General features: G+C 49.9%; 1 protein-coding gene across 1 annotated transcript in view; it reads left to right on the forward strand.

The window, feature by feature from the left end:
* LAMC2 (laminin subunit gamma 2) overlaps positions 1-22,457 on the forward strand; it is an 83,840-nt gene that overhangs the window by 37,838 nt on the left and 23,545 nt on the right. The window contains exons 4-13 of the mRNA XM_075528198.1: positions 6,717-6,852; positions 10,889-10,990; positions 12,836-12,972; positions 13,659-13,781; positions 14,657-14,846; positions 15,952-16,064; positions 17,810-18,028; positions 18,518-18,700; positions 19,507-19,752; positions 22,288-22,433. Coding sequence (XP_075384313.1) covers positions 6,717-6,852; positions 10,889-10,990; positions 12,836-12,972; positions 13,659-13,781; positions 14,657-14,846; positions 15,952-16,064; positions 17,810-18,028; positions 18,518-18,700; positions 19,507-19,752; positions 22,288-22,433 — 1,595 coding nt within the window. The remainder of the gene's footprint in view (positions 1-6,716; positions 6,853-10,888; positions 10,991-12,835; positions 12,973-13,658; positions 13,782-14,656; positions 14,847-15,951; positions 16,065-17,809; positions 18,029-18,517; positions 18,701-19,506; positions 19,753-22,287; positions 22,434-22,457) is intronic.

Below are 22,457 nucleotides of genomic sequence, written 5' to 3' on the forward strand. Positions count from 1 at the left end.
TGTATAAAGCACATCCATACATTCCCTGCCCCAATCATTCTCAAGGCATTTGCTCTCCACTTAAGCCCCTTGCATCAGGTCCTCTTTTTTTTTCCCCTCCCTCCCCTTTCCCCCCTCCCTCATGTGCCCTTGGTAATTTATACCTCGTTATTTTGTCATATCTTGCCCTATCCGGAGTCTCCCTTCCCCCCTTCTCTGCTGTCCCTCTCCCAGGGAAGAGATCACATGTGGATCCTTGTAATCAGTTCCCCCTTTCCAACCCACTCACCCTCCACTCTCCCAGCATCGTCCCTCACACCCTTGGTCCTGAAGGTATCATCCACCCTGGATTCCCTGTACCTCCAGCCCTCATATGTACCAGTGTACAGCCTCTGTCCTATCCAGCCCTGCAAGATAGAATTCGGATCATGGTAGTTGGGGGGAGGAAGCATCCAGGATCTGGCGGAAAGCTGTGTTCCTCATCGGTACTACCTCGCACCCTAATTAACCCATCTCCTCTCCTAAACCCCTCTATGAGGGGATCTCCATTGGCCGACACTTGGGCCTTGGGTCTCCACTCTGCACTTCCCCCTTCATTTAATATGGTATATATATACATATATACATATACACATACATACACACACTAATATCTTTTTTTTTTGCATGATGCCTTATACCTGGTACCTTGGCACCTTGTGATCGCACTGGCCGGTGTGCTTCTTCCATGTGGGCTTATTTGCTTCTGAGCTAGATGGCCGCTTGTTCACCTTCAAGCCTTTAAGACCCCAGACACTATCTCTTTTGATAGCCGGGCAGAAAGTTGTATTTTTTCATCGGTGCTACATAGTACCATGATTAGCTCGTCTCCTCCCCTAGACCCCTCTGCAAGGGGATCTCCAGTGGCCGACAAATGGGCTTTGGGTCTCCACTCTGCACTCCCTACCTCATTCACTACGGAAAGATATTTTTTGTTCTGATGATGCCTTATACCTGATCTCTTCGACACCTCATGATCGCACAGGCTGGTGTGCTTCTTCCATGTGGGCTTTGTTGCTTCTGAGCTAGATGGCTGCTTGTTTACCTTCAAGCCTTTATGGCCCCAGACACTATACCTTTTGATAGCTGGGCACCATCAGCTTTCTTCACCAAATTTGCTTATTCACCCACTTTGTCTTCAGCGGTTGTGTTGGGAGGGTGAGCATCATAGAATGCCAATTTAATAGAAGAAAGTATTCTTGCATTGAGGGAGTACTTGAGTGGAGGCCCAATGCCCTTCTGCTACCTTAATACTAAACCTATAAATATGTGCACATCTATTTCCATATATTTGCATATGTACATGTGTTTATCTATACCTCTATAAATGCCCTTTGCTCTTTCCTCTATTTCCTTTGACTTTCCTCTTGTCCCACTATCATGCTCAGTCCCCACCAGGGTTTCAGTAATTCCACTTGGTTACATTACCCTTGATCAAGCCCTACCAGGCCTCCCACACCCACGTCACCACCGATTTGGATCGCTGTTGTTTCCTTGTCCCTGAGTTTGGTAACATCGTTTCACAGCTCTTTAATGAAGAGGTTGCTTGAGACCAGTGTGTTCTAGACTGTGTCCTCTGGAACCCGGGGATCCTGGGTTAATAGTAGGTGTGGCCTGTAGGAATGTCAAAGGTGTTTGTTAGGAAGACTACACCATTGGGTTATAAACCTCAGGAAGAGACAGTCTGCTCCGTTTCTCTGACTCTTGAACAGAGGAGACTGCTGCGTTTTATGAGACCACTGTTACTTCCTCTGAGAAGACTGCTCCACAGGATGCCATTTGGGGCTGGCTGTTCAGGGCCAACCCCCAAACAGAGGACAGCCTCCCCCATCTTTTTAAGAAAAAAGTATTTGTCAAAAGCACTGGATGACATGGAGCATTTTGTAAGTTGCAAATGTAATTTGGGTAGGGACAAAGGAGTTTCTGAGTCCCTGCAGAGTTCACTGCAATGAGATTTCCTTGATGGTTAATGTTAGTTCTCAGAAGGCAATTCAGCAAGGCATTTCCCTTCTATCTCTGGCTCTGGATTCTTTTTGGAGCACCAAGAAAGGCAGCCCATAAATAACAACCCCAATGACACCCCCCACCCCACCCCTTCTCATCTGCTCTAACCGCTCAGGTTGTAAAGCCTGGGAACCCTCCTGACCTCTGCTTCCCAGCCGGCCCCTAAAGCCCCATGCTTGGTTGACTGTGCTTAACTCAGTCCAGGCCTTTTTCTCTCCATGATCGCGCCCTTGTCCCTGCTTCCTGTTGGGTCTGCGTGTGGGGGGCACGGCGATCTTCACCCCCAGCCACGTTTCCTGAGCTCCAGATGCATAACTGCACCTTGATGTGCAACTAGGAACACTGACGTCCCAAACTCAACTTCTGGTCTCCTGAGGATTCACCCTCAGAGCTGCCTGCGCTGCGTCACAATCCCTGTGGCCGCATGCTGTGGGCCATGGCCCCTCTCCCTGTCATTCCATATCTCAAGTGTCATCAGCATCTGTAATGCTCCGTCCACAATGTCTGTCTCGCTGTGTGGACCTCCTTCTCTTCGGTCTGTGAGATGCCTCTCCTCCCGGCTGCCTTGCCGTCTAGATGCCTTCACCAGACCCCTAACACTGTCCCCTCTCCAAAGCACCCTGCCTATGGCTGGGATGTGTCTCTTCCAGACAGCAGGTCTGATCGTCTCACTGCCTCCTAAACCACCTGATGGCCCCCAGCTCCGTTTCCTAGGCATGCAAAATAAAAGACTTTTTTTTAGGCACCGAGTCGATACGTTCATTGCTTTCAGACTGTCCGCTAGGGAATGAAATGTCTGCAGAAGGGCAGCAGATTGAAGTAGAGAACAAAACACACAGAGCCACACGCGCAGGGTCGCCTGGTTCCGTGCATTATGGCAGCCTCGTTTTCACGAAAGGGGCGCAGGGAGCACAGCATCCGTGAGGAGCTCAGCTGCTAAGGCAAAGCTGCTCTGTCTGAGCCCGCAAGCGATTTACCAGGAGACAGATGTGGCAGGCTGCTTCTGTACAGAGGACCGCCTTGGAAAGCCTTTGGGGCACTTTCCATGCCCTACCAAGTCACAGCTTTTAGAAGGTCACGGATGTTGGAAGTCTAGGGGCGATTTTCGAATGCTGCTAGCCCCTAGGGATTTATGAAGTCGGTGAGCTGGGTCTCTGGCCACCTTCCCCTTATCGTCTGGTTCTTTCCTCGCCCCCGTCCTAAGAACACCATCCTCTTCTTGGTGCTGGAGGCCCTGGGGAGTGTAAACCCAAAGGTTGGCCGTTTGAGCCCACCCACAGGCACCTTGGAAGAAAGGTTTGGCGATCAGTTTCCAAAGGTCACAGCCTCCCAGTGGAGCACAGTTCTACCCTGCGACGCCTGAGCCTCACCGCCACGAGATGAAAGTGGCTTGAGGAGAACTGGTTTGGCTTTATTTTCGTGGCCTGTGTGCATGAGTCCCCAAGAGCTTTCAGGCAGCTTCTCCGTGGGGTTCATGTCTGCTCCCTGGGGATACAGCACTGAACACAGGCTAAGACAATCGTCCGTAAAGCTTGGGTGAGTGTAGTCCCAGCGAGGGTGGTGGATAGATTGGATACAGGCATCAGGGAAAATGTCTTTGGGAAGTTACCATTTCTTTAAAACCCAAGTGTTGAGAATGGGCCAACCAGAGAAGAATTGGGGCCAGGACATTCCAGGCTGTGGGAGCAGCGCAGGCAAATTTCCCGAGGAGGGAAACAGGTGAGCACACTTTAGGAACTGGGACTGGAAAGCATACCACTGCAGATGTTCAAGAAGCAGATACATCGCTGGGAACACTCACTCATCTGTGCCAAGAAGGTTCAAAGACAGTCATGGCCATCGGACTGGAAGATACTCATATTTGTGTCCACTCCAAAGGAAGACGCTCCAACAGAAGGCGGAAATGACCAAACACTACCATTCATATCACATTCGAGCAAAATTATGCTGAAGATAATTCAAAGTCGTTACAGCAGTCCACCAACAGGGGCCTGCCACGAAGTCAGGACATGACGAAGAGGACAGGGACCGAGGGAGAGCATTGTTCCCGTCACATGAGTCTTGGCTAGCAGCAGGGGATACCAGGTGTTTACTTTGTGTGTTATTGACTGTGCAAACGCATTTGACTGTGCAGATCACAATAGATTGTGGATAACGTTGCAAACCATAGGGATTGGAACACTGCATTGTGCTCCTGCAGAACCTATGCAGAGACCCATGGTTATTCTCAAACACCCAGGCGACACGTCAGGAAAGGTGCGTGGCAGGCTCGCAGCCTTCCACTATACCGATCTAGTTGGCATGCTGTTCAAGTCGTCTGGGCCGCTTGACTGTACGAAGAAGTGTTGGAGGAAGAAGTGTCGGTATACCCATTGGAGGGAACCCCACTGACAATTCGTGATATGCAGGCAACCCAACTCTGCTTGCTGACAGTAAAGCGAACCCGAAGCACTTCATGATGAAAATCGAAGACTGTAGCCGTCGGTGTGGAGTACTTCAGTGTAAATAAAAGTCCTCACCACCAGACCATTAAGCACCATCATGATAAACGGAGGAAAGGTCGATACTGTCAGGGATTTCCTTTTAGCTGATCCACAATATCCCCTGTGGAAAGAGAAGTCAAGAAATCAAGCAACACACTGAATTGGGTAGATCTGCTACAAAGATTTCCGAAAAGTGTTCAACAGCAAAGATGCTACTTTTAGGACTGAGGTGCACCTGACCCAAGACGTGGCCCTTTCAGTCATCTCTGCATCTGCAAGGTGGACCACGAATATGGAAGAGTCCTAAGAAGAATGGAGGAAGAGAGATGAAGCTTTATCCGGCAGATCCCCGCTGGCCACAGGCGAGCAAATCCAACAACTTTCTTATCAGACAGAGATTATTGTAAACTTGATTTTGGCGGATCAAACCATGGTGAATATGATACTTGGCCAGTTGACCTCCCTCTTGACCTGACCGGAACTTTGCTGTGGGCGCAAATATTTCTCGCGTGTTCCATGACAGAAATTTCTTTTCTGCCTTTTAAAATACCGTTGATAGTCTTTTCTTTCTGACTCTTTATTTTTATCCTATATTATTATTTTTTTCCTCCTTTCTGTTTTGCTTTTATTGTTTCTGCTAGGCGGCACAGTTTGTGAAGCATAGCAGTCGGGGATGCACAGAGACAGTAACTGATGCACGGCGTACAGGGACGGGGAATGGAGAGGGTGCGCAAACAACGAATGCAGGAGGGGCAGCACTAGAACTGATTGTGATCATGTAAATACAACTCTTGTTTTAATACGTAATTTTTAGTCATTTTATTAGGGGCTCATACAATTCTTTTTACAATCTGTACATAAATACAACTCTTTTTAAAGGTGATTTAACTATGAAAGTGTATGACAGATGAATATTATATAAAAAAACTAGTAAAAAAAAATGAAACCAAACTTGACCAATGGTTACTGTGGGTGAAGGAAGAAGTGTTTTTGCTGACGGGCCATTGAGTTTATGTTAATGGTGGTAATGGTGGTGGAATACTTTGGCCAAGGCGACCAATGACAGTCTACAACATGAAGACTACATGATGGCACTGAGTTATGCATGTAGAAGTTGCATTGGAGAATGTTTTATATATTTTGCCCCTATTTTAAAAATTCATGTAATAATAATTACATGAATAACAATGAGTACTGGGAAAAAGAAAATGTTCTAAAATCGATTTTGGTAATAATTGTACAACTCTTCTTGATATAGTTGAATTATTGAATTGTAGGACATGTGGATGAAGTGCCAATAAAAGTGCTGAAAAAAAGGATGAGACTTTCTACCCGGAAAGAGTTATCTTCTTGGAAACCCACAGGGGCTATTCTGCCCTGTCCTATAGGTTCGCTATGAGTCAGCCTCGACTTGATGGCTGTGCGCTTGGTGTTTCAGTTTTTAGAAGAAGCAGCGATGTCTTTGAAGTATGGTGTTGTTAAAGATATGCCAGAAAAATGGGGAAAAGGGATCCTGGTAAAAGTACAACCAGATGGCTCCGTAGAAAGGAGAATGGTGAGACTTTGTCTCATCTACTTTGGCTGTATTTCCAGAGGGACCAGTCCCTGGAAAAGGACACCATGCTTGGAAAAGTAGGGGGTTCATGGGAAAAGGAGGAGCCTTACAAGATGGACTGGTCCAAGGCGGCCGAGCATGGGGTTCAAGCTTGCTATAGCGGTGGGAGGATGGAGAAGGAAGGCCTGGGAGTCTTGTTCTGTGTTACGCACAACTGTCCCTGCGAGTCAGAACGGGCTCGAGTGGCAACAGCAGAAACAGAAAAGGGTCGCTCTGGCCTGGGCCTAAGAGCTCCGCTGCTAACTGAAAGCTCTGTGGTGGCAACTCCTCAGTACAAGATGAGGCAGGCAGTCAGCTTCCATGAAGATTACTGCTTGGAAGCCCTATGGGCCGTTCCGCTCTGTCCTATAGGGTCACTAGGAGTCAGAATCACGCCCAAATCACAAAGGCAATGAGGTTTTGTTGGGGGTTCGTTGTGACTCAAAGTGACCCTGGACAACAACGTAGAACTGCCCATAGGGTTGTAATCTTTATGGGGAAGAAATGGCCACATCCTTGGTCCTGTGGAGCTGCTGTTTGGTTCGCTGTTTCCTAATGTTCTGTACATTAAATGCTTCCTTCTCTTTTGTTCTGTCATCTCCCCTGTTGGTTTTCAGGTTCTGTAAGTGCCCAATGTGACAAGTCTGGACGGTGCAGCTGTAAACCAGGTGTGACAGGGGACAGGTGTGACCGATGTCTGCCAGGCTTCCACATGCTCACCAGTGCTGGCTGCACTCCGGACCAGAGACCCTTGTAAGCGTCTGCATGCTTCCTGTGACTGCTCCTGCCAATAATGCTAATTATGTTAACATCAGCAACAGACGTACTGCTTACTGACACTTAGCCCATATGCAAACACTCTTTTAAGAACCTTCTGTGGATTATCTATTTAAATCATCACTATAACTTTAAAAAGTTGAGGCTTATTGTCATGTTCATTTTATTTAAATTTTTAGCAATTTTATTGGCATATAATTCACATGTCATATGATTCAATAGTTCAGTCATATTAAAAAGAGTTGTAGAATCAGTGTCACAATCAATCTTAGAACGTTTTCTACTTTCTTTTACTCATCGTTATTGACTTCCCATTTCTCCCCAACCTCGTCTGTTATGCCTCCCAAGAAACCATCAATGCAGTCGCTCTCCCTATTTCTTTACCCATCTTGGATTTCATAAATAGAAAAACATACCAAAAACAACAACAGCAACAATTATAGTAAAGTAAAACAGAGAAAAACCTCACTCAAAAAGAAAGCAGAAAATAGCAGAGCAAATTTAAATTGGGTCAGAAGGGGAGATTATATGTTCAAGTGCTAGTTTTTACCCTAATTGAATCTGCAGTAATTCACTTCCCACTGCACGCTGCGTGAGAGCCAATCTGCTCACATCCTGCTCTGTGGTCAGAGGAGCGTCACCATGTGGTGCTCAATTTGGAGATAGGAAATTTCAACTACATGAGGCTCAAGGATGTTCCCATGGTACGGGTTGGTGATTTGCTCTCATTAGTTGCTCGGTGGGACAAAGGTGTGGCAGTCTGCTCCGAGCAGCTGGCAGCTGAGGAAACCACGTGGGCAGTTCTGTTTGACCCTACAGGCTCAGCCTGGAGTTGGAATCAGCTCTGAACAGCAATGGGTAGTGGTGAAGATAGCCCTGATCTTGAGGTCCAGAGCATTTGTCTCTGGGACCAATTCTCGAAACCCTGGTACTTGCCTCTTTTAATTTAGATGAACTTGGATGGGAGTCAAGAATTCTTCAAGTTCGTTCAAATCATGTCAGGGTCACCAAAAAATATGCAAAACAAACAAAAACCAACCAAAATAACAACAACAAAAGAATTCTTCAAGTTCTAAATTAGGACCCATTTCTCTCCAACTGAGTTTGGGGTGAAAACAAAACACAAAAATTCGCCATAATCTTAGTCCTCTTTGGTTCAGGGCCCCCTCAGATGCTTTCCTGGGGGCTGCAGTTCAGATTAGAGAAATCTACAGGGACACAGCACTGACTGTATTGTGACTGTGGCTTGAGACAATCAAGTGTGCCAGTTGGTTGACAGCAGCCTGGCTTGTTGGAAGAGGTGGGGGCGGGGGGAGATGATGCTGACAACGTAGACTGGGTGCAGGCCACAGAGAGCCCAGCGAGCTCTCGGGTAAACACTGCTTAGCTTTTCCCCAGTAAAGTCGTGGCTACCATTCCTGGAAGGGAGCAGATGCTCAGCAGAGGTTGCTGAGTGGGCCAGGAGGGTGAGAGGATGAAGGAAGGCCCGAGCGCTGTCTGAGCCTGACGCAGGGCTCTTAGCATATCCTGGTGGTTGGAGCAGCTTGAAAAAGGAAGAGCTTGGTAGTGGAGCCCTTGGCTAGCCGGCTGCCCGTCGCCCACTCTTCCTTGCGGAAACTGCCCCCAGCCATGCTGGCACTTCCCAGTTAGCGTTGCCCCAAGTCTCGTCTCCTCTGGGCCTTTGCCGTTTAGTCTTCTCCAAAGATTTGGTGGTGTAACTGTGACGCACTGAACCACTAACCGAAAAGTCCGAGAGTTGAACCTACCCTACGGCTTCTTTGAAGGAAGAACTGCGGGGGCGGGGGGGGGGGGACGGGACCTACTTTCCTTGAGATCACAACCTTCAAAACCCTGTGGAGCAGTTCTGCTCGGCCACGTGGAGTTGCTATGAGTCCACCCTTGGCCGGATGGTCCTGACCAACTGTCTTCCCTGATCTCTTAGTTGCAGCTTATCTTTAGAGACGTCCCTAGGACCAGTCTCCTTTCGCCATCCTTAAGGACCGTGAACTAGGTCCCGTGTCTGCTCTGTTGCTGCCTTCTGCCTTTAGCCTTGCAGTCAGATGGAGATCACGCTTCAGCTCAAGGCCGCAGGCCCCCAGAGACTGCCTGCCGCCTCCTGCCCCAGCCCTCTCTCCTTCCCACGAGCTCGCCTGGACTGCTCGGCTCTAGAGTACCCGGGGCCTGCAGACGAAGGCAGAGCTTCACGCGACTCGGGCCCCACGGTAGCCACCTCCTCACAGCGCTCTCGAATTCTTCCTCTGCCGCTGGTCTTCAAACCTCTTCTTTTTCCAGATGCTTCGAAGAGTTTGTGGCACATGGAATTAAAAGACAGTGACAATTTTCCATGAACTTCATAAAGCCCCTCGTCTTGGCTTTTCTCCTACTAGAAGGTGCAGTCCGTGGAAGCTTTGTCTTGTGCCCTGCGGTAGCCACCATGCCTTGCGCGAGGCTTTCCCAGCTGGGCTAAGGTGGCTTTGGGCTCCCCTCCCATTGTCTGTCCATCTACCTGCTCCTCCTGCAGGGCTTCTAGAGACCTGAGGCTGCTTCTGATCGCTCTCAGCAGCCTCTGTTGGCATCCGGGAGATGCTGAAGGCATGTTTGCTGAAGGGTCCAGAAGAGCATTGCAGGGGAAATAAGCCAGGCAGGAGGCCGGGGGAAGGGATAGGTGAGGCTGGTGAGGATTTCGGGCCAGGAACCTAATAGGCCTTGGCCTCTGATTGAAGGTGAGCAAGGAGGAGTCTAGGGTGCCTGTTGCTGGGCGGGATTGGGGTGGGGTCACAGAGCAGTGAGGCGGCTCAGTCTCAGTCGTAGAGAAAGACGAGCCGCACAGTAGACACACCAATAGAGCGATCTGATCGGGTGCCAGAAGGAGGGACTGATGGAGAGCTGTGCTGCTCACAGCATGGACAGGACAGGATGGTGCTGGTAGCAAATGACTGCTTTCTTCATCCCCAAAGTCTTGCTACTAACAAAAAAAAAGTCAACCAAATCCAGCAATTCTACTGGTGGGCATATACTGAAGACAAACAAGCACAAACATACAAGCACACAAAAACTCATAACAACATTATCAAATAATAACAGCTAAAACATGGGGAGAACGGCAAATATCCACTAACTAGTGCATGGATGTGCAAACAGGGGCATATTCATACAATGGAATATTATTCCCCATAAGTAGGTATGACGTACTGATGGATGGGTGGTCTTCAAAAACCTCACAGTAAGTGAAAGGAGACAGACACCAAGGGGACATAGCATATGAATCTCCTCATGAGAGCCATCCAGAACAGGCACATCCACATAGGTTGAATGTCCATGAGTGGTTGCCTGAGGCTGAGAAGCCGGGGGTGGGGGGGTCGGGGGTGGTGGGAACCAAGGGTATCTGATCTCCTAATGAGGTGAGGAGCGCGTTCTGGAATTGCTGAGGGTGACGGGCACACCAACAGCCACTTCCTAGTATTGGGAGCCCTCCCAGAGTTTGGGGGAAATCCATTTCTTTCCATTTCATGTTTCCCACACACTTTTTGAAACTGTCTCAGATATTTCAAATAGGTGACGTGCGCAGTGTATGAATTAGCTCCTAAAACAATTTAAAAACATTTAAACGAAATCACACAGGTAGACGGAGTCAATCATGCTCAAAGTGGATGCCATTGAATTAAACAACAAAGATACAAATGGTGATTTAAAATAAAAAGTTAGCTGAATCAATTAACTATGTTAAACTAAACAATTTGTTAACAAGTGAGCTTTTCGAATCTGTCGCCCATGCCTCTTCCCTGGCACTCAAAGCGTGGAGGTGGCCAGCCTGCAGGGCACGCCATGGACAGCACTGGCACAGGCCGTGTGGCGCTCCGAGGGTCCGAGGGCGGCCCGCGTGCACAAGGAGAGCCAAGGTCTCGCTGGCTCTGTTTGTGACGTCTGCTCCGGAGCAGTTGATCTTGATGTACAGCGTGGCAGAGCATTTGGAAATATAGCCCTGATTGTCTTTTCCCCCCTCTTTCCCCAGAGACCCCAAGTGTGACTGTGACCCAGCTGGCGTCAGTGGGCCTTGTGACACCAACGGCCATTGTGTCTGCAAACCAGCTGTCACGGGAGAACGCTGTGATAGGTGTGTGTGACCGGCGACCTCATCAAGACAGCTCAGTCCTCTGAGTGGAACTTTGAAGAGGGGATGCCTTGTAATGTGGGAGGTCTTCTTCTTGCCCTCTATCCTATCAAAACCAGGTTTCAAAAAACCCCACGGAAACTCCCCCCCACGCCCCTCTCAAATTTGGTTCTGCCCTGAGCCCTCTTCCTTTGTCTTGGCTGAGGCAGGGCCTCGGTGGTTGCCCTTGCCAGCTGGCTTGGAGTCCCAGGTGCCTGGATACAAGGTGGTATGCAATAATGAGACCACATGGCTCAGACTGGTCCCAGGTAAGGACTGGCCTAATTAGTCATGCTGGGAAAATCCTTGTAAGCAGGACTGTCGGAGGGCATGGCCATATATAACCATCCTGCACCGAAAAGGACCCGCCCGGGTTGGGATGGCGCCTACATGCACACACACGCCCGGGGGGCTAGCGAAGAGCTCTCTAGGCCCCACGCCATGTTGGGGCAGGTGGAGCTGGGAGGAGAGCCCCACCCTCACTGCAGCACACGCTGTGCTCAGCCTTGGGCTGAGCTCGCTGTGAGCAGAGGCCTGCGAAGTCGGCCCCAGAGGGATGGCCTGCTCGCTTCTTAGAAGCAAGAAAGCGGTGCTTTGGCACCTTGCCAATCGCTTAGACCTGGGCGTTTCTAGCTTGTGTTTTCAGGGAGTTCTTTGCTGCTAAGGTGTGTGTGTGGGGGGGCATGTGTGGGAAGCGGGGGGCAGCTCATTCTTGTGGTCAAAAGAGGAGTGATATTTTTACTGTACAAATCTAACACAGGATGGAGAGCCGTGTAAACCAATGTTGTCTGCCCCCACAGGGATCGATGTTTTTGTTGTGTGCTATCCAGATGACCCCACTCCTCGTCACCCTCTCTGACCAGTTGAATGACACCCACCCACCCCCAACCCTTTTACAGTTTCTCAGGCTGTCATCTTCAAAGAAGTAGATTGCTCAGTCTCCTCTCTTGTACGGTGGCTGGGGGTTCGAACCACCAATCTTTCCACCTTTTGTTTAGCAGCCAAATTCTTAACCCCTCCGCCACCAGGGCTCCTTCCAAACCAACACCAAGCTCACTGCCACTGAGCAGATTCTGACTCATAGCGACCCTACAGGCCCAGGTAGAACTGCTGCTGGAGGTTTCCAAACTGTAACTCATTACGGGAGTAGAAAGCCCCATCTTTCTCCAGCAGAGAGGCTAGTGGATTTGAACCACGACACCACCAGGGCTCCTTAGTGAACACAAAATTTTAAAAACCAAACTCACTGATGTCTGGTCGATTCTGACTCTCAGGGGCCCTATAGGACAGAGTAGAACTGCCTCCTCGGGGCATATCCTAACTTTTATGATAATCATTTCCTTTTCTTTATAATTTCTTACTCAAAAGTCTACCCCAAAGGACTATAGTTTCACCGTTGTCTCTTCCCCTCCCTTTTCTCCTGCGCCCTCAGTGGGGCGGTTGTCACTGTCCAGCAGGTGACCAGGGGGACAATGGCATTTGAAAGTTGGTATTTCCTGCCTCTGGAAATGTGTAACGTCTAGAAGAGGAGAGGAGTCCCCGAGTGGTGCAAGCAGGTGACATGCTCATCTGTTAACCAAAAGGTTGATGGTTCAAGTCCACGGAGAGGCTCCTTGAAAGGCATCCCTGGAGATCGGCTTTCATGGAGCACACTTCTATTCAGTGTTCCCCAGGAATCAGAGTTGGCTTGTTGGCGACTGCTTGGTGTTGGGTGTGAGAGGCAGGGAAAGAGGCTGAGTCCGTTGGCAGATTCTCTACATGGAAAGAGTAACCGGTCATACCGTTCTGCTCTTGGCAATGCTGCTGCAGGTGTCATGCGGGTTTTTACCATCTGGATGCGGGAAACCCAGAGGGCTGTACGCACTGTTTCTGCTACGGGCATTCAGCCAGCTGCCGCAGTTCTGAGGGTTACAGCGTCCACAAGATCTCCTCTGGCTTCCATCAAGGTGAGAGACGCCATCTCACAGATTTTTATCCTTCCAGACAAGCTCCACTCACACGATGGGTCCTCTAAACATCTTTATCAACTCTCTTATCGTCTTAAATTTGTTTATGTGGTCGGCGCAGTCAGGCTGAGCTCTTTAAAAGATGCCAGAGTCCCATCTCCCTGCATTTCCCTTGACCAACTATTTCAAGACCGCAGTAGCATTGTTCCTGGGAATTAGAGAGTCAATGAGCGTCTTCTTGAAGTCCATATCTACTAATCCTAACTGCTTTCACAGCCCCTCAAGGAGGGGTCATGGGAGATCAGTTGGCTAGCTGGGAAGCACTGTAAAAATATCAGGACTGCAGATGATTTAAACTCAAAGCCTGGGTTTCTCTTTGATCACATTGAGCCCTCTTGCTTTAAGAAGGTCATACTGGTTTCTGTAAATACAATAAAAATGCAAATTATAGGCAGATGGAAATGTCCCTTTTAGCACAGGCACCAGAGTCCAAGATGAGCCAGCAAAGCAGGGAAGTGGGGATGGAGCTGAGACCCGAGTGGAGAAGTGCAGGAAAATTTGGAGGGTTGTACTTAGGTGTGAGAGTAGCAAGCCAACCTCACTTTGCACTCAGAGCTTGGCCTTTGGGCCAGCTCACCTTGTCTTGTTTGAGGGTTTCCCCTGAATGTTGATGGTTTGTGTTCCAGATGTTGACGGCTGGAAGGCTGTCCGAAGAAACGGGTCTCCTGCAAAGCTTCAGTGGTCCCATAAGCATCAGGACGTGTTTAGCTCATCGCGACTAGCAGACCCCATCTATTTTGTAGCTCCAGGTATGTAAGGCATACCTTTCTCTATCGAAACAAACTTGACAAGACAAGGAAATGAGGAGAGAGAAATGGAACTGGGAACTGTGGAAGCCCTGACACTCAGTGTTCAAGGGAACAGTATCTCTAGAAGATAGCTGGGGTATACATTCAATTAGACGGAGGCACCGAAGCTCAAAATGCCATAGAGTAGACGGAACTGGGTGCCCTGGGTCAGACTCTGGCCTGGTCTCCTCCTTCCATCACATGAGAAGTTTCTGGGCTTCCCATCAAAGATGCTAAGTGGAAAGTAAGTAGTACGATCAATTTATGGATGTATTTGGAAGCAGCCTGAGCCATCACGAAGGTCTTACAATTTTAAACAGCTGCGATTTTTAACAGTCAGTTTTATTAGTGTTCTAGAAAAGCTGTAGCTAGAACACTAATCCTGGTTCCCCGTCCCTGATGAACCATGTGTGACTCCTCGGGCTCTCGGAACTTGAGTTCTCTCATCTGTAAAATGGAAATCACAATGCCTTCCTCTGGTCACGACTGTCACCGAATGTGGTGATGTCTGTGAGAGAGCTTTGTAAGTGGTAAAGCCCAACACAACCAATGACAGCTGCTGACACTGTCACAGCACTCTGCCCTAAGAGGCACGCTATGAGGGGTTGCCTTACACGGATGTCCTTAAGCATTTTAGTAATTAACCCTCCTTCACAGTCACTGATAAGCATCCATTTCCAGTGCCGCGTGCTGGCTCTTCTGGTAGGATTGTTGGAGGCAAGGTGGCGAGTGGGTGTCACAGGGCTCCAATGGAAAATGTCAGCATCATGCAAACTCGCTCACTGTCCGCAACTCCAGTTTCACAACTGACCTCAGCCTTTGGATGTTCTTTACAGCCAAGTTTCTCGGGAACCAGCACATAAGCTATGGACAAAGCCTGTCCTTTGACTTCCGCGTGGACAGGGGAGGCAGACACCCATCTGCCCATGATGTGATCTTGGAAGGTGGTGGTTTGCAGATCACAGCTCCCTTGATGCCCCTTGGCAAGACTCTGCCTTGTGGGATCACCAAGACCTACATGTTCAGGTAAAGGGAGACCCGGGTGGGGTCAAAACAAGTGCACTGTGATCTCGCGAGGTCCAGGTCTTAGTGCATTCATTTGATTACCATTCATTTATTCATTCAACGAGATTTGCTGACTGGCTTGTGAATGCCAGATGTCGTGTTAAGGCCAAACACAGGACATGATCCTGTCATCGAGCTGTCTAACGGCAGAGGACAACTGATGGTTGCATTGCAGTAGGTCAGGTGACAGAGGTGGACAATATTGACACATAGTTTGAACAAACATAGTAGGTGCAACTGACCCGTATTAGAATGGCCAAAGAGAGCTTCCTAGGAAATGTGACACATGTGAAGAGCAGGTCTGCGAGGCAAGAAAAAGGCAGGTGGCAGTCACATGGCAGAGGAGGAGGTATCATTTGGGTATTTCGGGAGTTCCAAGTGAGGTTGCTAATCGCAAGGTCAGCAGTTCAAAACCACCAGCTATTCTGCTAGGAGAAAGACGAGGCACTCCACTGATGTAAGGAATTACCATCTCAGAAACCCACAGGGCAGTTCTACCCTGTCCTACGGGGGCAGGGCAGGGAGAGTGCATGAATTTTGAGAAGTGGCTGTGCATGAATTGTGCAGAAGTGGCAGGTCCACAGGGGCTCAGGAAGAGAGGAGTGAATGATCACCTGCCCTGAGGAGTCCAGGAAAACTTCACAGAGGAGGCACCTTGTGGTGGAACCTGAAAGGTGGACAGAGCTATCCCAGGGAGAAAAGTCAGCCTACACGTGGGAAAGAGTATGTGGAAACGTGTGGAGGGGGGAAGCACACTGTGGGCGGGGGAAGGTACAAGTGATTTGTGTGACTGGAGGGCAGCAGGAGTTGGGGAGATGGAGAGAAACGAACGCTGACAAGGCTGGAAAGGGACCCATCAGAGTGGCTTTGGATGTCATTCTCGCACAAAGCAGCTGCTGGGTTCAAATCGTTGGGAGACCATCCTGCCTAGTGCAGCTTGAGGAGCTGTCCCCTGGTCATGTGACCAGGACTACAAAGGGGTTTAGTCACTTTCTCAGATCTCGTTTGTAATAGGCAGGGATGTGATAAGGGTCAGACGTTAAACTTTTGTCTTTAAATGATCTAGATTGAATGAACATCCTAGCAGTCACTGGAGCCCCCAGCTGAGCTATTTTGAGTTTCGTCGGTTACTGCGAAACCTCACAGCCCTCAGGATCCGAGCGACCTATGGAGACTACAGTAAGTAGGTGACTAAGAGAAATGGCAGGCTCTGCTTCAGCTCTCAGTGCAGATGGCGACAATCTCAACACAAGCAGGTATAAAACTTGATGGCTTCGATGTCGTCTCTGATCTAGTTTAGGGAGCCCTAGTGGCTTTGTGTGCTAGGCACTGGGCTAATCAAAGGGTTCATGGTTCAAATCCACCAGCTGCTCCTTGGAAGAAAGAAGAGGCAATTTAATCCCATAAAGATTTATAGCTCTGGAAACCCTAGATGGGTTGCTATGAGTTGGGATTGACTCAGTGGCTTGAGGTTTGGGGATTTTTTTACCCAGTTTAAAAATGTACATTCTAGAAGAATTTTTTTTAAAGTTATGATTCACTAAAAAGAGGTCAGTACCAGTGAAGAAAGAGTGATGCAGTCACCTCAGTGAGCCAGTTTTTGGCCAAAAAAACCCAGCATGCTTCTCATACCCCACGCACCTGACTCACCTGACCTCGCTCCATGGGACTTCTTTTTGTTTCTGTGAATGAAGAGGGACATGAAAGGACAGCAATTTGAAGACATAGAAGAGGTGAAGGAAAAAATAAGGGAGGTGCTGTCAGCCATCCAAACAGGAAATTTTGAAAAATGTTTCTAAGAATGGAACCGTAGATTTGATAAATGCTTTCAGTGTAGTGGAGAGCACTTTGAAGGTGATAAGATTGTTTTGTAAAAAAAATTTAAATTCATATCTTTGAAAAATAGTTACATTTTGGTGGTGGGGGACCCTCTAGTACAACTTTGAAAGTGCTATCTAGGCTCTCTGGAATGCTGGGTCCTTGTAATCCCAATTAGAATGATTTAAATCGGGGTTCCTTAACCTTTTTAGCCTGAAGTAAGAAGGAAGCAAGGCTTGCAAGACACCATTTCCACATCGCATTTGGAGAGACCAGTATAGGAAGTAGAAATGGTTTCTTGAAGCATGGAGTCCCTGGGTGATGCCCACAATGTGCCAGCTGCTTACCCAAAGGCTGCTTACTCCGAGTCCACCCAGAGGCACTGCAAAAGAAAGGCCTGGCAATCGACTCCTGAACAACCAGCCACTGAACACCCGCCGACGGAGCACAGTTCTACTCTGACACACACGGGGTTGCCATGACCTGGAATCTACTTGACTGCCAATGTTTTATTGTTTGTTTGTTTGTTAGGGTGTTCTCTATGGAACTCTATTTCTACAGGCACATAGTCATGCATTCATTACCTCACTGGTTTTCACAAAATCTTAGATAGCGAAAGTACAATTGAAAACCATAACAATCCTAGTGCCATCAACTGCAGGCAACACCGTTAGCTCTTCTACAGGGAGGAAAGCGCACTGGAGAGCTATGGGGTTTGCCGAAGCTACACAACTCCTGAGGATGGAGCCAGGATCTTCCTGTATTGTCCTGACCCCTGTAGCTGTCCGTGTGACAATGACAAGGCAATACCACCTGACTCTGATGGGTAGTTAAAAAAAAATCCCAAGAGGGATTTTAGACTTTAGACCATCAGTTCTCAACCTGTGGGTCACGACCCCTTTGGGGGTCAAATGACCCTTTCACAGGGATCGCCCAATTCATAACAGTAGCAAAATTACAGTTAGGAAGTAGCAACAAAAATCATTTTGTGGCTGGGAGGCCACCACCACATGAGGAACTGTATTAAAGGCTGGCGGCATGGGGAGGGTTGAGAACCACAGCTGTGGACCGTTCCCCATGTGTTACTTCTCTGCCCTTTGTCTCAGGTACTGGCTACATTGACAACGTGACCCTGATTTCCGCCCGCCCTGTCTCCGGAGCTCCAGCACCGTGGGTGGAAAACTGCCTGTGCCCTGCTGGGTACAAGGGCCAGTTCTGCCAGGATTGTGCTTCTGGCTACAAAAGAGATTCCGCGAAGCTGGGACCTTTTGGCGCCTGTATTCCATGCCACTGCCAAGGAGGAGGGGCCTGCGATCCAGACACAGGTGGGTTGAAATGTGCCTGGACCAGATGGCCTGGGGGGTGGCCAGGTGATGGGGAGTCTCCCAGGAGAAAGAGAACCGGAACTCATTTCAGAGATGGGAACGGATTAAGGGGCGCAGGGCTGGAGTGGGCAGATGGGCGCAGGGCTGTAGTGCACTCGGCCCTTTTCAATGTGGGCACGGCTCAAGGCTGTGCGACAGGTGCTGGGTTTCAGGAAATGGCTGTCTTGGTTCAGTGCTGCGGGGAGGCGGGCTGGTGTCAGGTTGCAGGAATTGTCTGGGGAGATCAAAGGCCTCACTGAATGTGTGGACAGGTGGGGGTAGCCCTGGAGGCTGGGCAGTGTGAAGTTAGGATAGAAAAAGAAGTGTGTGTGCACTTGGCTGGGGAGGGTGAGGGTGAGGCTCAGGGCCATGCCCCGCTTGACACTAAAGGGAGCATCATGTTGGGCCCCGCTCATTGTGCCGCCTCTCCCTTCTTCCTCTGCTTCCCAGGAGATTGCTACTCGGGCGATGAGAATCCTGACGTCCAGTGTGCCGACTGCCCCATTGGCTTCTACAATGACCCTCATGACCCCCGCAGCTGCAAGCCCTGCCCTTGTCGCAACGGGTTCAGCTGCTCGGTGATGCCCGAGACGGAGGAGGTGGTGTGCAATAACTGTCCCCTTGGCGTCACCGGTAAGGCCAAGGGCCTGCGCAGAGCCCGCTCATCTGCATCCCGACGCCCTGCGTTTATGTCAGGAGCTTCTGCTCCAAGGGCTTGCTAGGAGGTTATCATTGTACACACACACACACACACACACACACACACACACTCGCACACACAGTGCGACAGAGTTGACTTCAGCTCACGATGACCCGCCAGTGTCAGAGTAGACCCGTTCTCCACTCCGAATTCCACTCACTGATGTATCGCTGTGCCTTTCTTCTTGGGCGCCTCCGGGCAGACTTGAACTTGCAGACGTTTGACTGGCAACCAAGCACTTTGACCATTGGCACCACCCCGAGACTGCAGGAAATTAGAGTTCCTTAAGGAGCTCTGGTGGTGCCATGGGTCATGCCCTGAGCTGGTTGCCACAGGGTCAGCAGTTCGAGCCCATCAGCAGCGCCTCTGGAGAAAGAGGAGGATGGCTGCGCCTATGACTGTGTACATTCTCAGGGGGTGGGTCCACCCTGTCCTCTCGCGCGCGACAGCAGTTGGAATGTACTCGATGTCCTTGGGTTTGGTGTTGGCTAAGGGGCAAAGCTTGAGTCAAGCTGAAGAGGGGAAGAGAGTAAGCTGTTTCAGAGGGTTAAAATGAACAGAGGAAGAGATTTCAGACCGCGTGCATGGTGACCCCTGCAGCGCACCCGGGGTGGGGGTGGAGGCGGGGTGAAGGGAGCCTGACCGCAGCTGTTTTAGACAGTAACTTGCTACTCTGAACCTCTGGGTCTCATCTCGCTGCCAGTGGGTAACCTAGACTTGGCCCTTGGTTCCTTCCCAGGTGCCCGCTGTGAACTCTGTGCAGATGGATACTTTGGGGACCCCTTTGGGGAACGTGGCCCAGTGAGGCCCTGTCAGCCCTGCCAGTGCAATGGCAATGTGGACCCCAGTGCCTCCGGGAACTGTGACAGACTGACAGGCAGGTGTCTGAAGTGCATCTACAACACGGCCGGCTTCTACTGTGACCAGTGCAAAGCTGGGTACTTAGGGGATCCTCTGGCCCCCAATCCAGCGGACAAATGTCAAGGTAGGACTGTGCCCCAGGTGTGCATGTGTGCGGATGCACGCCTGTGTACATAAGCTTGCTCGCCTGCAGAGGCAACCGTAGTTGATAGGGTTATGTTGCTTCGGTTTTTCTGACAGCCTGGACCTTTTGCTGTTTAGAAGCCCAGCAGCAGGGCCCTGGAAGGCAGGGAAGGAGGCGCTGGAATGGGCTCCGCTGGTGGGGGCAGAGGTGGAAAGATCAGACTTACCTTTTCAAGTGGGGGAGGAGGTGAAGGGGCCCATCCTGCACTCTATCCCAAGGCAGGAAGTGGCTGACAAACCTGGGGGGGTGGGGGTGGGGTCATAAATGACTCCAGAAGATGCCTGAGCAAACCAGAGCAGTGATAACGTTGTTTAAGAGACCCTCTCAGGAAGTCAGTGCGATTGATGTATAGAAAAAAACAGCCTGTCCTGAAGGGCCGGCTTCAAAGAGGCAGCTCCCAGGGAGCATTCCTGAGGGCCCCGCCCTGCAGATCAAAGCACCACGGGAAGCTGGTGGGCTCTGCTGCCTCTCCGTGCAGACTCTGGCACAGGCTGCATTCCTGAGGCACTTGCCCTTCTAGAAAAGCTGCCTGCCCCAGAGGCTCGCCCCTTAGCCACAGTATCCACACAAGCCTGGCCCCAAACCCAGGGAGCTTGCCTACTATAAAGCCCAGCGTAGCTTTCAGACGCCAGTGTAGGCGACCCTAGTTTACCAGGAGGCCCAGAAGGCAGTGGGGAGCCTGCAGCCTCCCACTTACTCCAGAGACCCTGCTCGAGATCTCTCCATCTCTCGGTGGCCTGGGGCTTCCCCTGGGGCTGGACCCAGCGATTCCTGGAGCAAACAGTCCTGATGTCAGCCCTCGGATCCGTCAGCTGTGAGGGACCACCCAGCATAGGAAGGGCCACCCTGGACAGGAGCAGCAGTCGCGAGTCCACGGCCAGTTCTGTAACATCCCGTTGCATGCTACTCACTACGTGAATGTATCTCTCTGGATCTTCATTTTGTCTCCTGCATGAATAATACTACCTAGCACAAAGTAGTTCTGAAGATGACGCAACTGAGGGAACGGCATTGCAGACTCTAGCATTCGAGGTATCAGGGGTTGATGACAGGAATTTCACTGACTTTAGAGCATACTTAGAACACCCTCATAGGGCAGGATAGACCTAACCTCTCCTCATAGGGCAGGATAGACCTAACCTCTTTGGGAGTCTAAGGCTGTGAATCTTTCCAGGAGTAGAAAGGGCGGGTCTTTCTCCCATGGAGCGGCTGGGGGTGGGAGATGGGGTGTTGAACATAGGGTCACTGTGTATTGAAATCAACTCGATTTCTTGCCTTTGATCAAACACCTAGTATGCACCCCAAGTGGAACTAGAGGCTGAGGTTATGCCAGTCCTCGCTCCTGGGGAGTCCCATTGTTGTCCGTAACTAGCGACGGCACAGTGGTTGTTAGGGGTCTTCGCAGTGGTTCGGCTCAGAGCACCTCCTGTAGAACAGAATGAAGCCATCCTGCGCTGGCCTCACGAGTGTGCTAGTTAAAGCCATTGTTGCTGCCACTGTGTCACCCTTCGTGTCCAGGGTCTTCCTCTTTTTCGATGCTCATCTGTGTGCCAGGCACAGTGCCCCTTTCCAGGGATTGGTCTCTCCTGATAACATGCCCCAAGTACAGGTGACAACGTCTCACCATTCTCCCTCCGAGGACCACTGGCCATCCTGCTTCCAAGACAGATGGGCTCGTTCTTTGTGGCAGTCCGTGGTACTTTGAATATTCTTTGCCAGTGCCGTAATTGAAGTGCATTGATTCTACTCTGGTCCTCCTTATTCGGTGCCCAACTTTCCCAAGCATCTGATATTACTTTGCTGTGAGTGTTTTGTAAGTACTGAAGATAGAGCCCCACGGGGAATCAGTGTAACCATACTAGAGCCATGTCTCTGTGTCACTATTCTCCTCTTAGAAGGTGCTCTATCAATTTGATTGATTAATGAAGACATGACTTCCTTGCTGCCTTTCCTACCTCAGAGGCAACACAGTAGGACAAAGGCATCTGTGTTAGGGGCAGACAAACCCAAGTTCACCTTCCACATCTGCCATTTACTTGCTTTGTGACTTTAGGCAGCTTACTCTACTTCTTGGCTCATATTCTCATCTGTGACATAGGAGAGACCCCTATGTCTACAATAGTGGGCTTAGAAAGCATATGAGCGAAGACAGAGGCCTGCAGAGGATGTAGGAGGCTTACCGTTTAATGATAGGGAGAAAACAAATGCCAGAAAGGGCAGATTGTTGTAACATCTCATCATCCACACACAGCAGGCCAGCTCACCAGAGGATTAGCTCCTAAGACCTGTCTGTGTTGGGAAAGGACTTGGAGACACAGCCAAGAGTGGAAATCAGCCTGACATGGGTCTGCAAGGGCAAACACAGATTCTTTGCTATCAGCGGCTTCCCCGTCTTTCTTTGATCCTTGCCGAGGTTCTGCGTTCTGGAGTTGCCTTGTTGTGAGCATCCCCTGACTGCTTGTCTCTGGTTTCTAGCGTGCAACTGCAACCCCATGGGCCTGGAATCTGTGGAGTGCCGCGGCGATGGGAACTGTGTCTGCAAGCCTGGATTTGGAGGTCCCCACTGTGACCAGGCAGCGCTAACCAGCTGTCCAACATGCTATACCCAAGTCAAGATTCAGGTGCACATGTTGGTCAGACCTATG

This window comes from Tenrec ecaudatus, chromosome 1 (genome assembly GCF_050624435.1).
Source record: "Tenrec ecaudatus isolate mTenEca1 chromosome 1, mTenEca1.hap1, whole genome shotgun sequence".
NCBI classification, from domain to species: domain Eukaryota; kingdom Metazoa; phylum Chordata; class Mammalia; order Afrosoricida; family Tenrecidae; genus Tenrec; species Tenrec ecaudatus.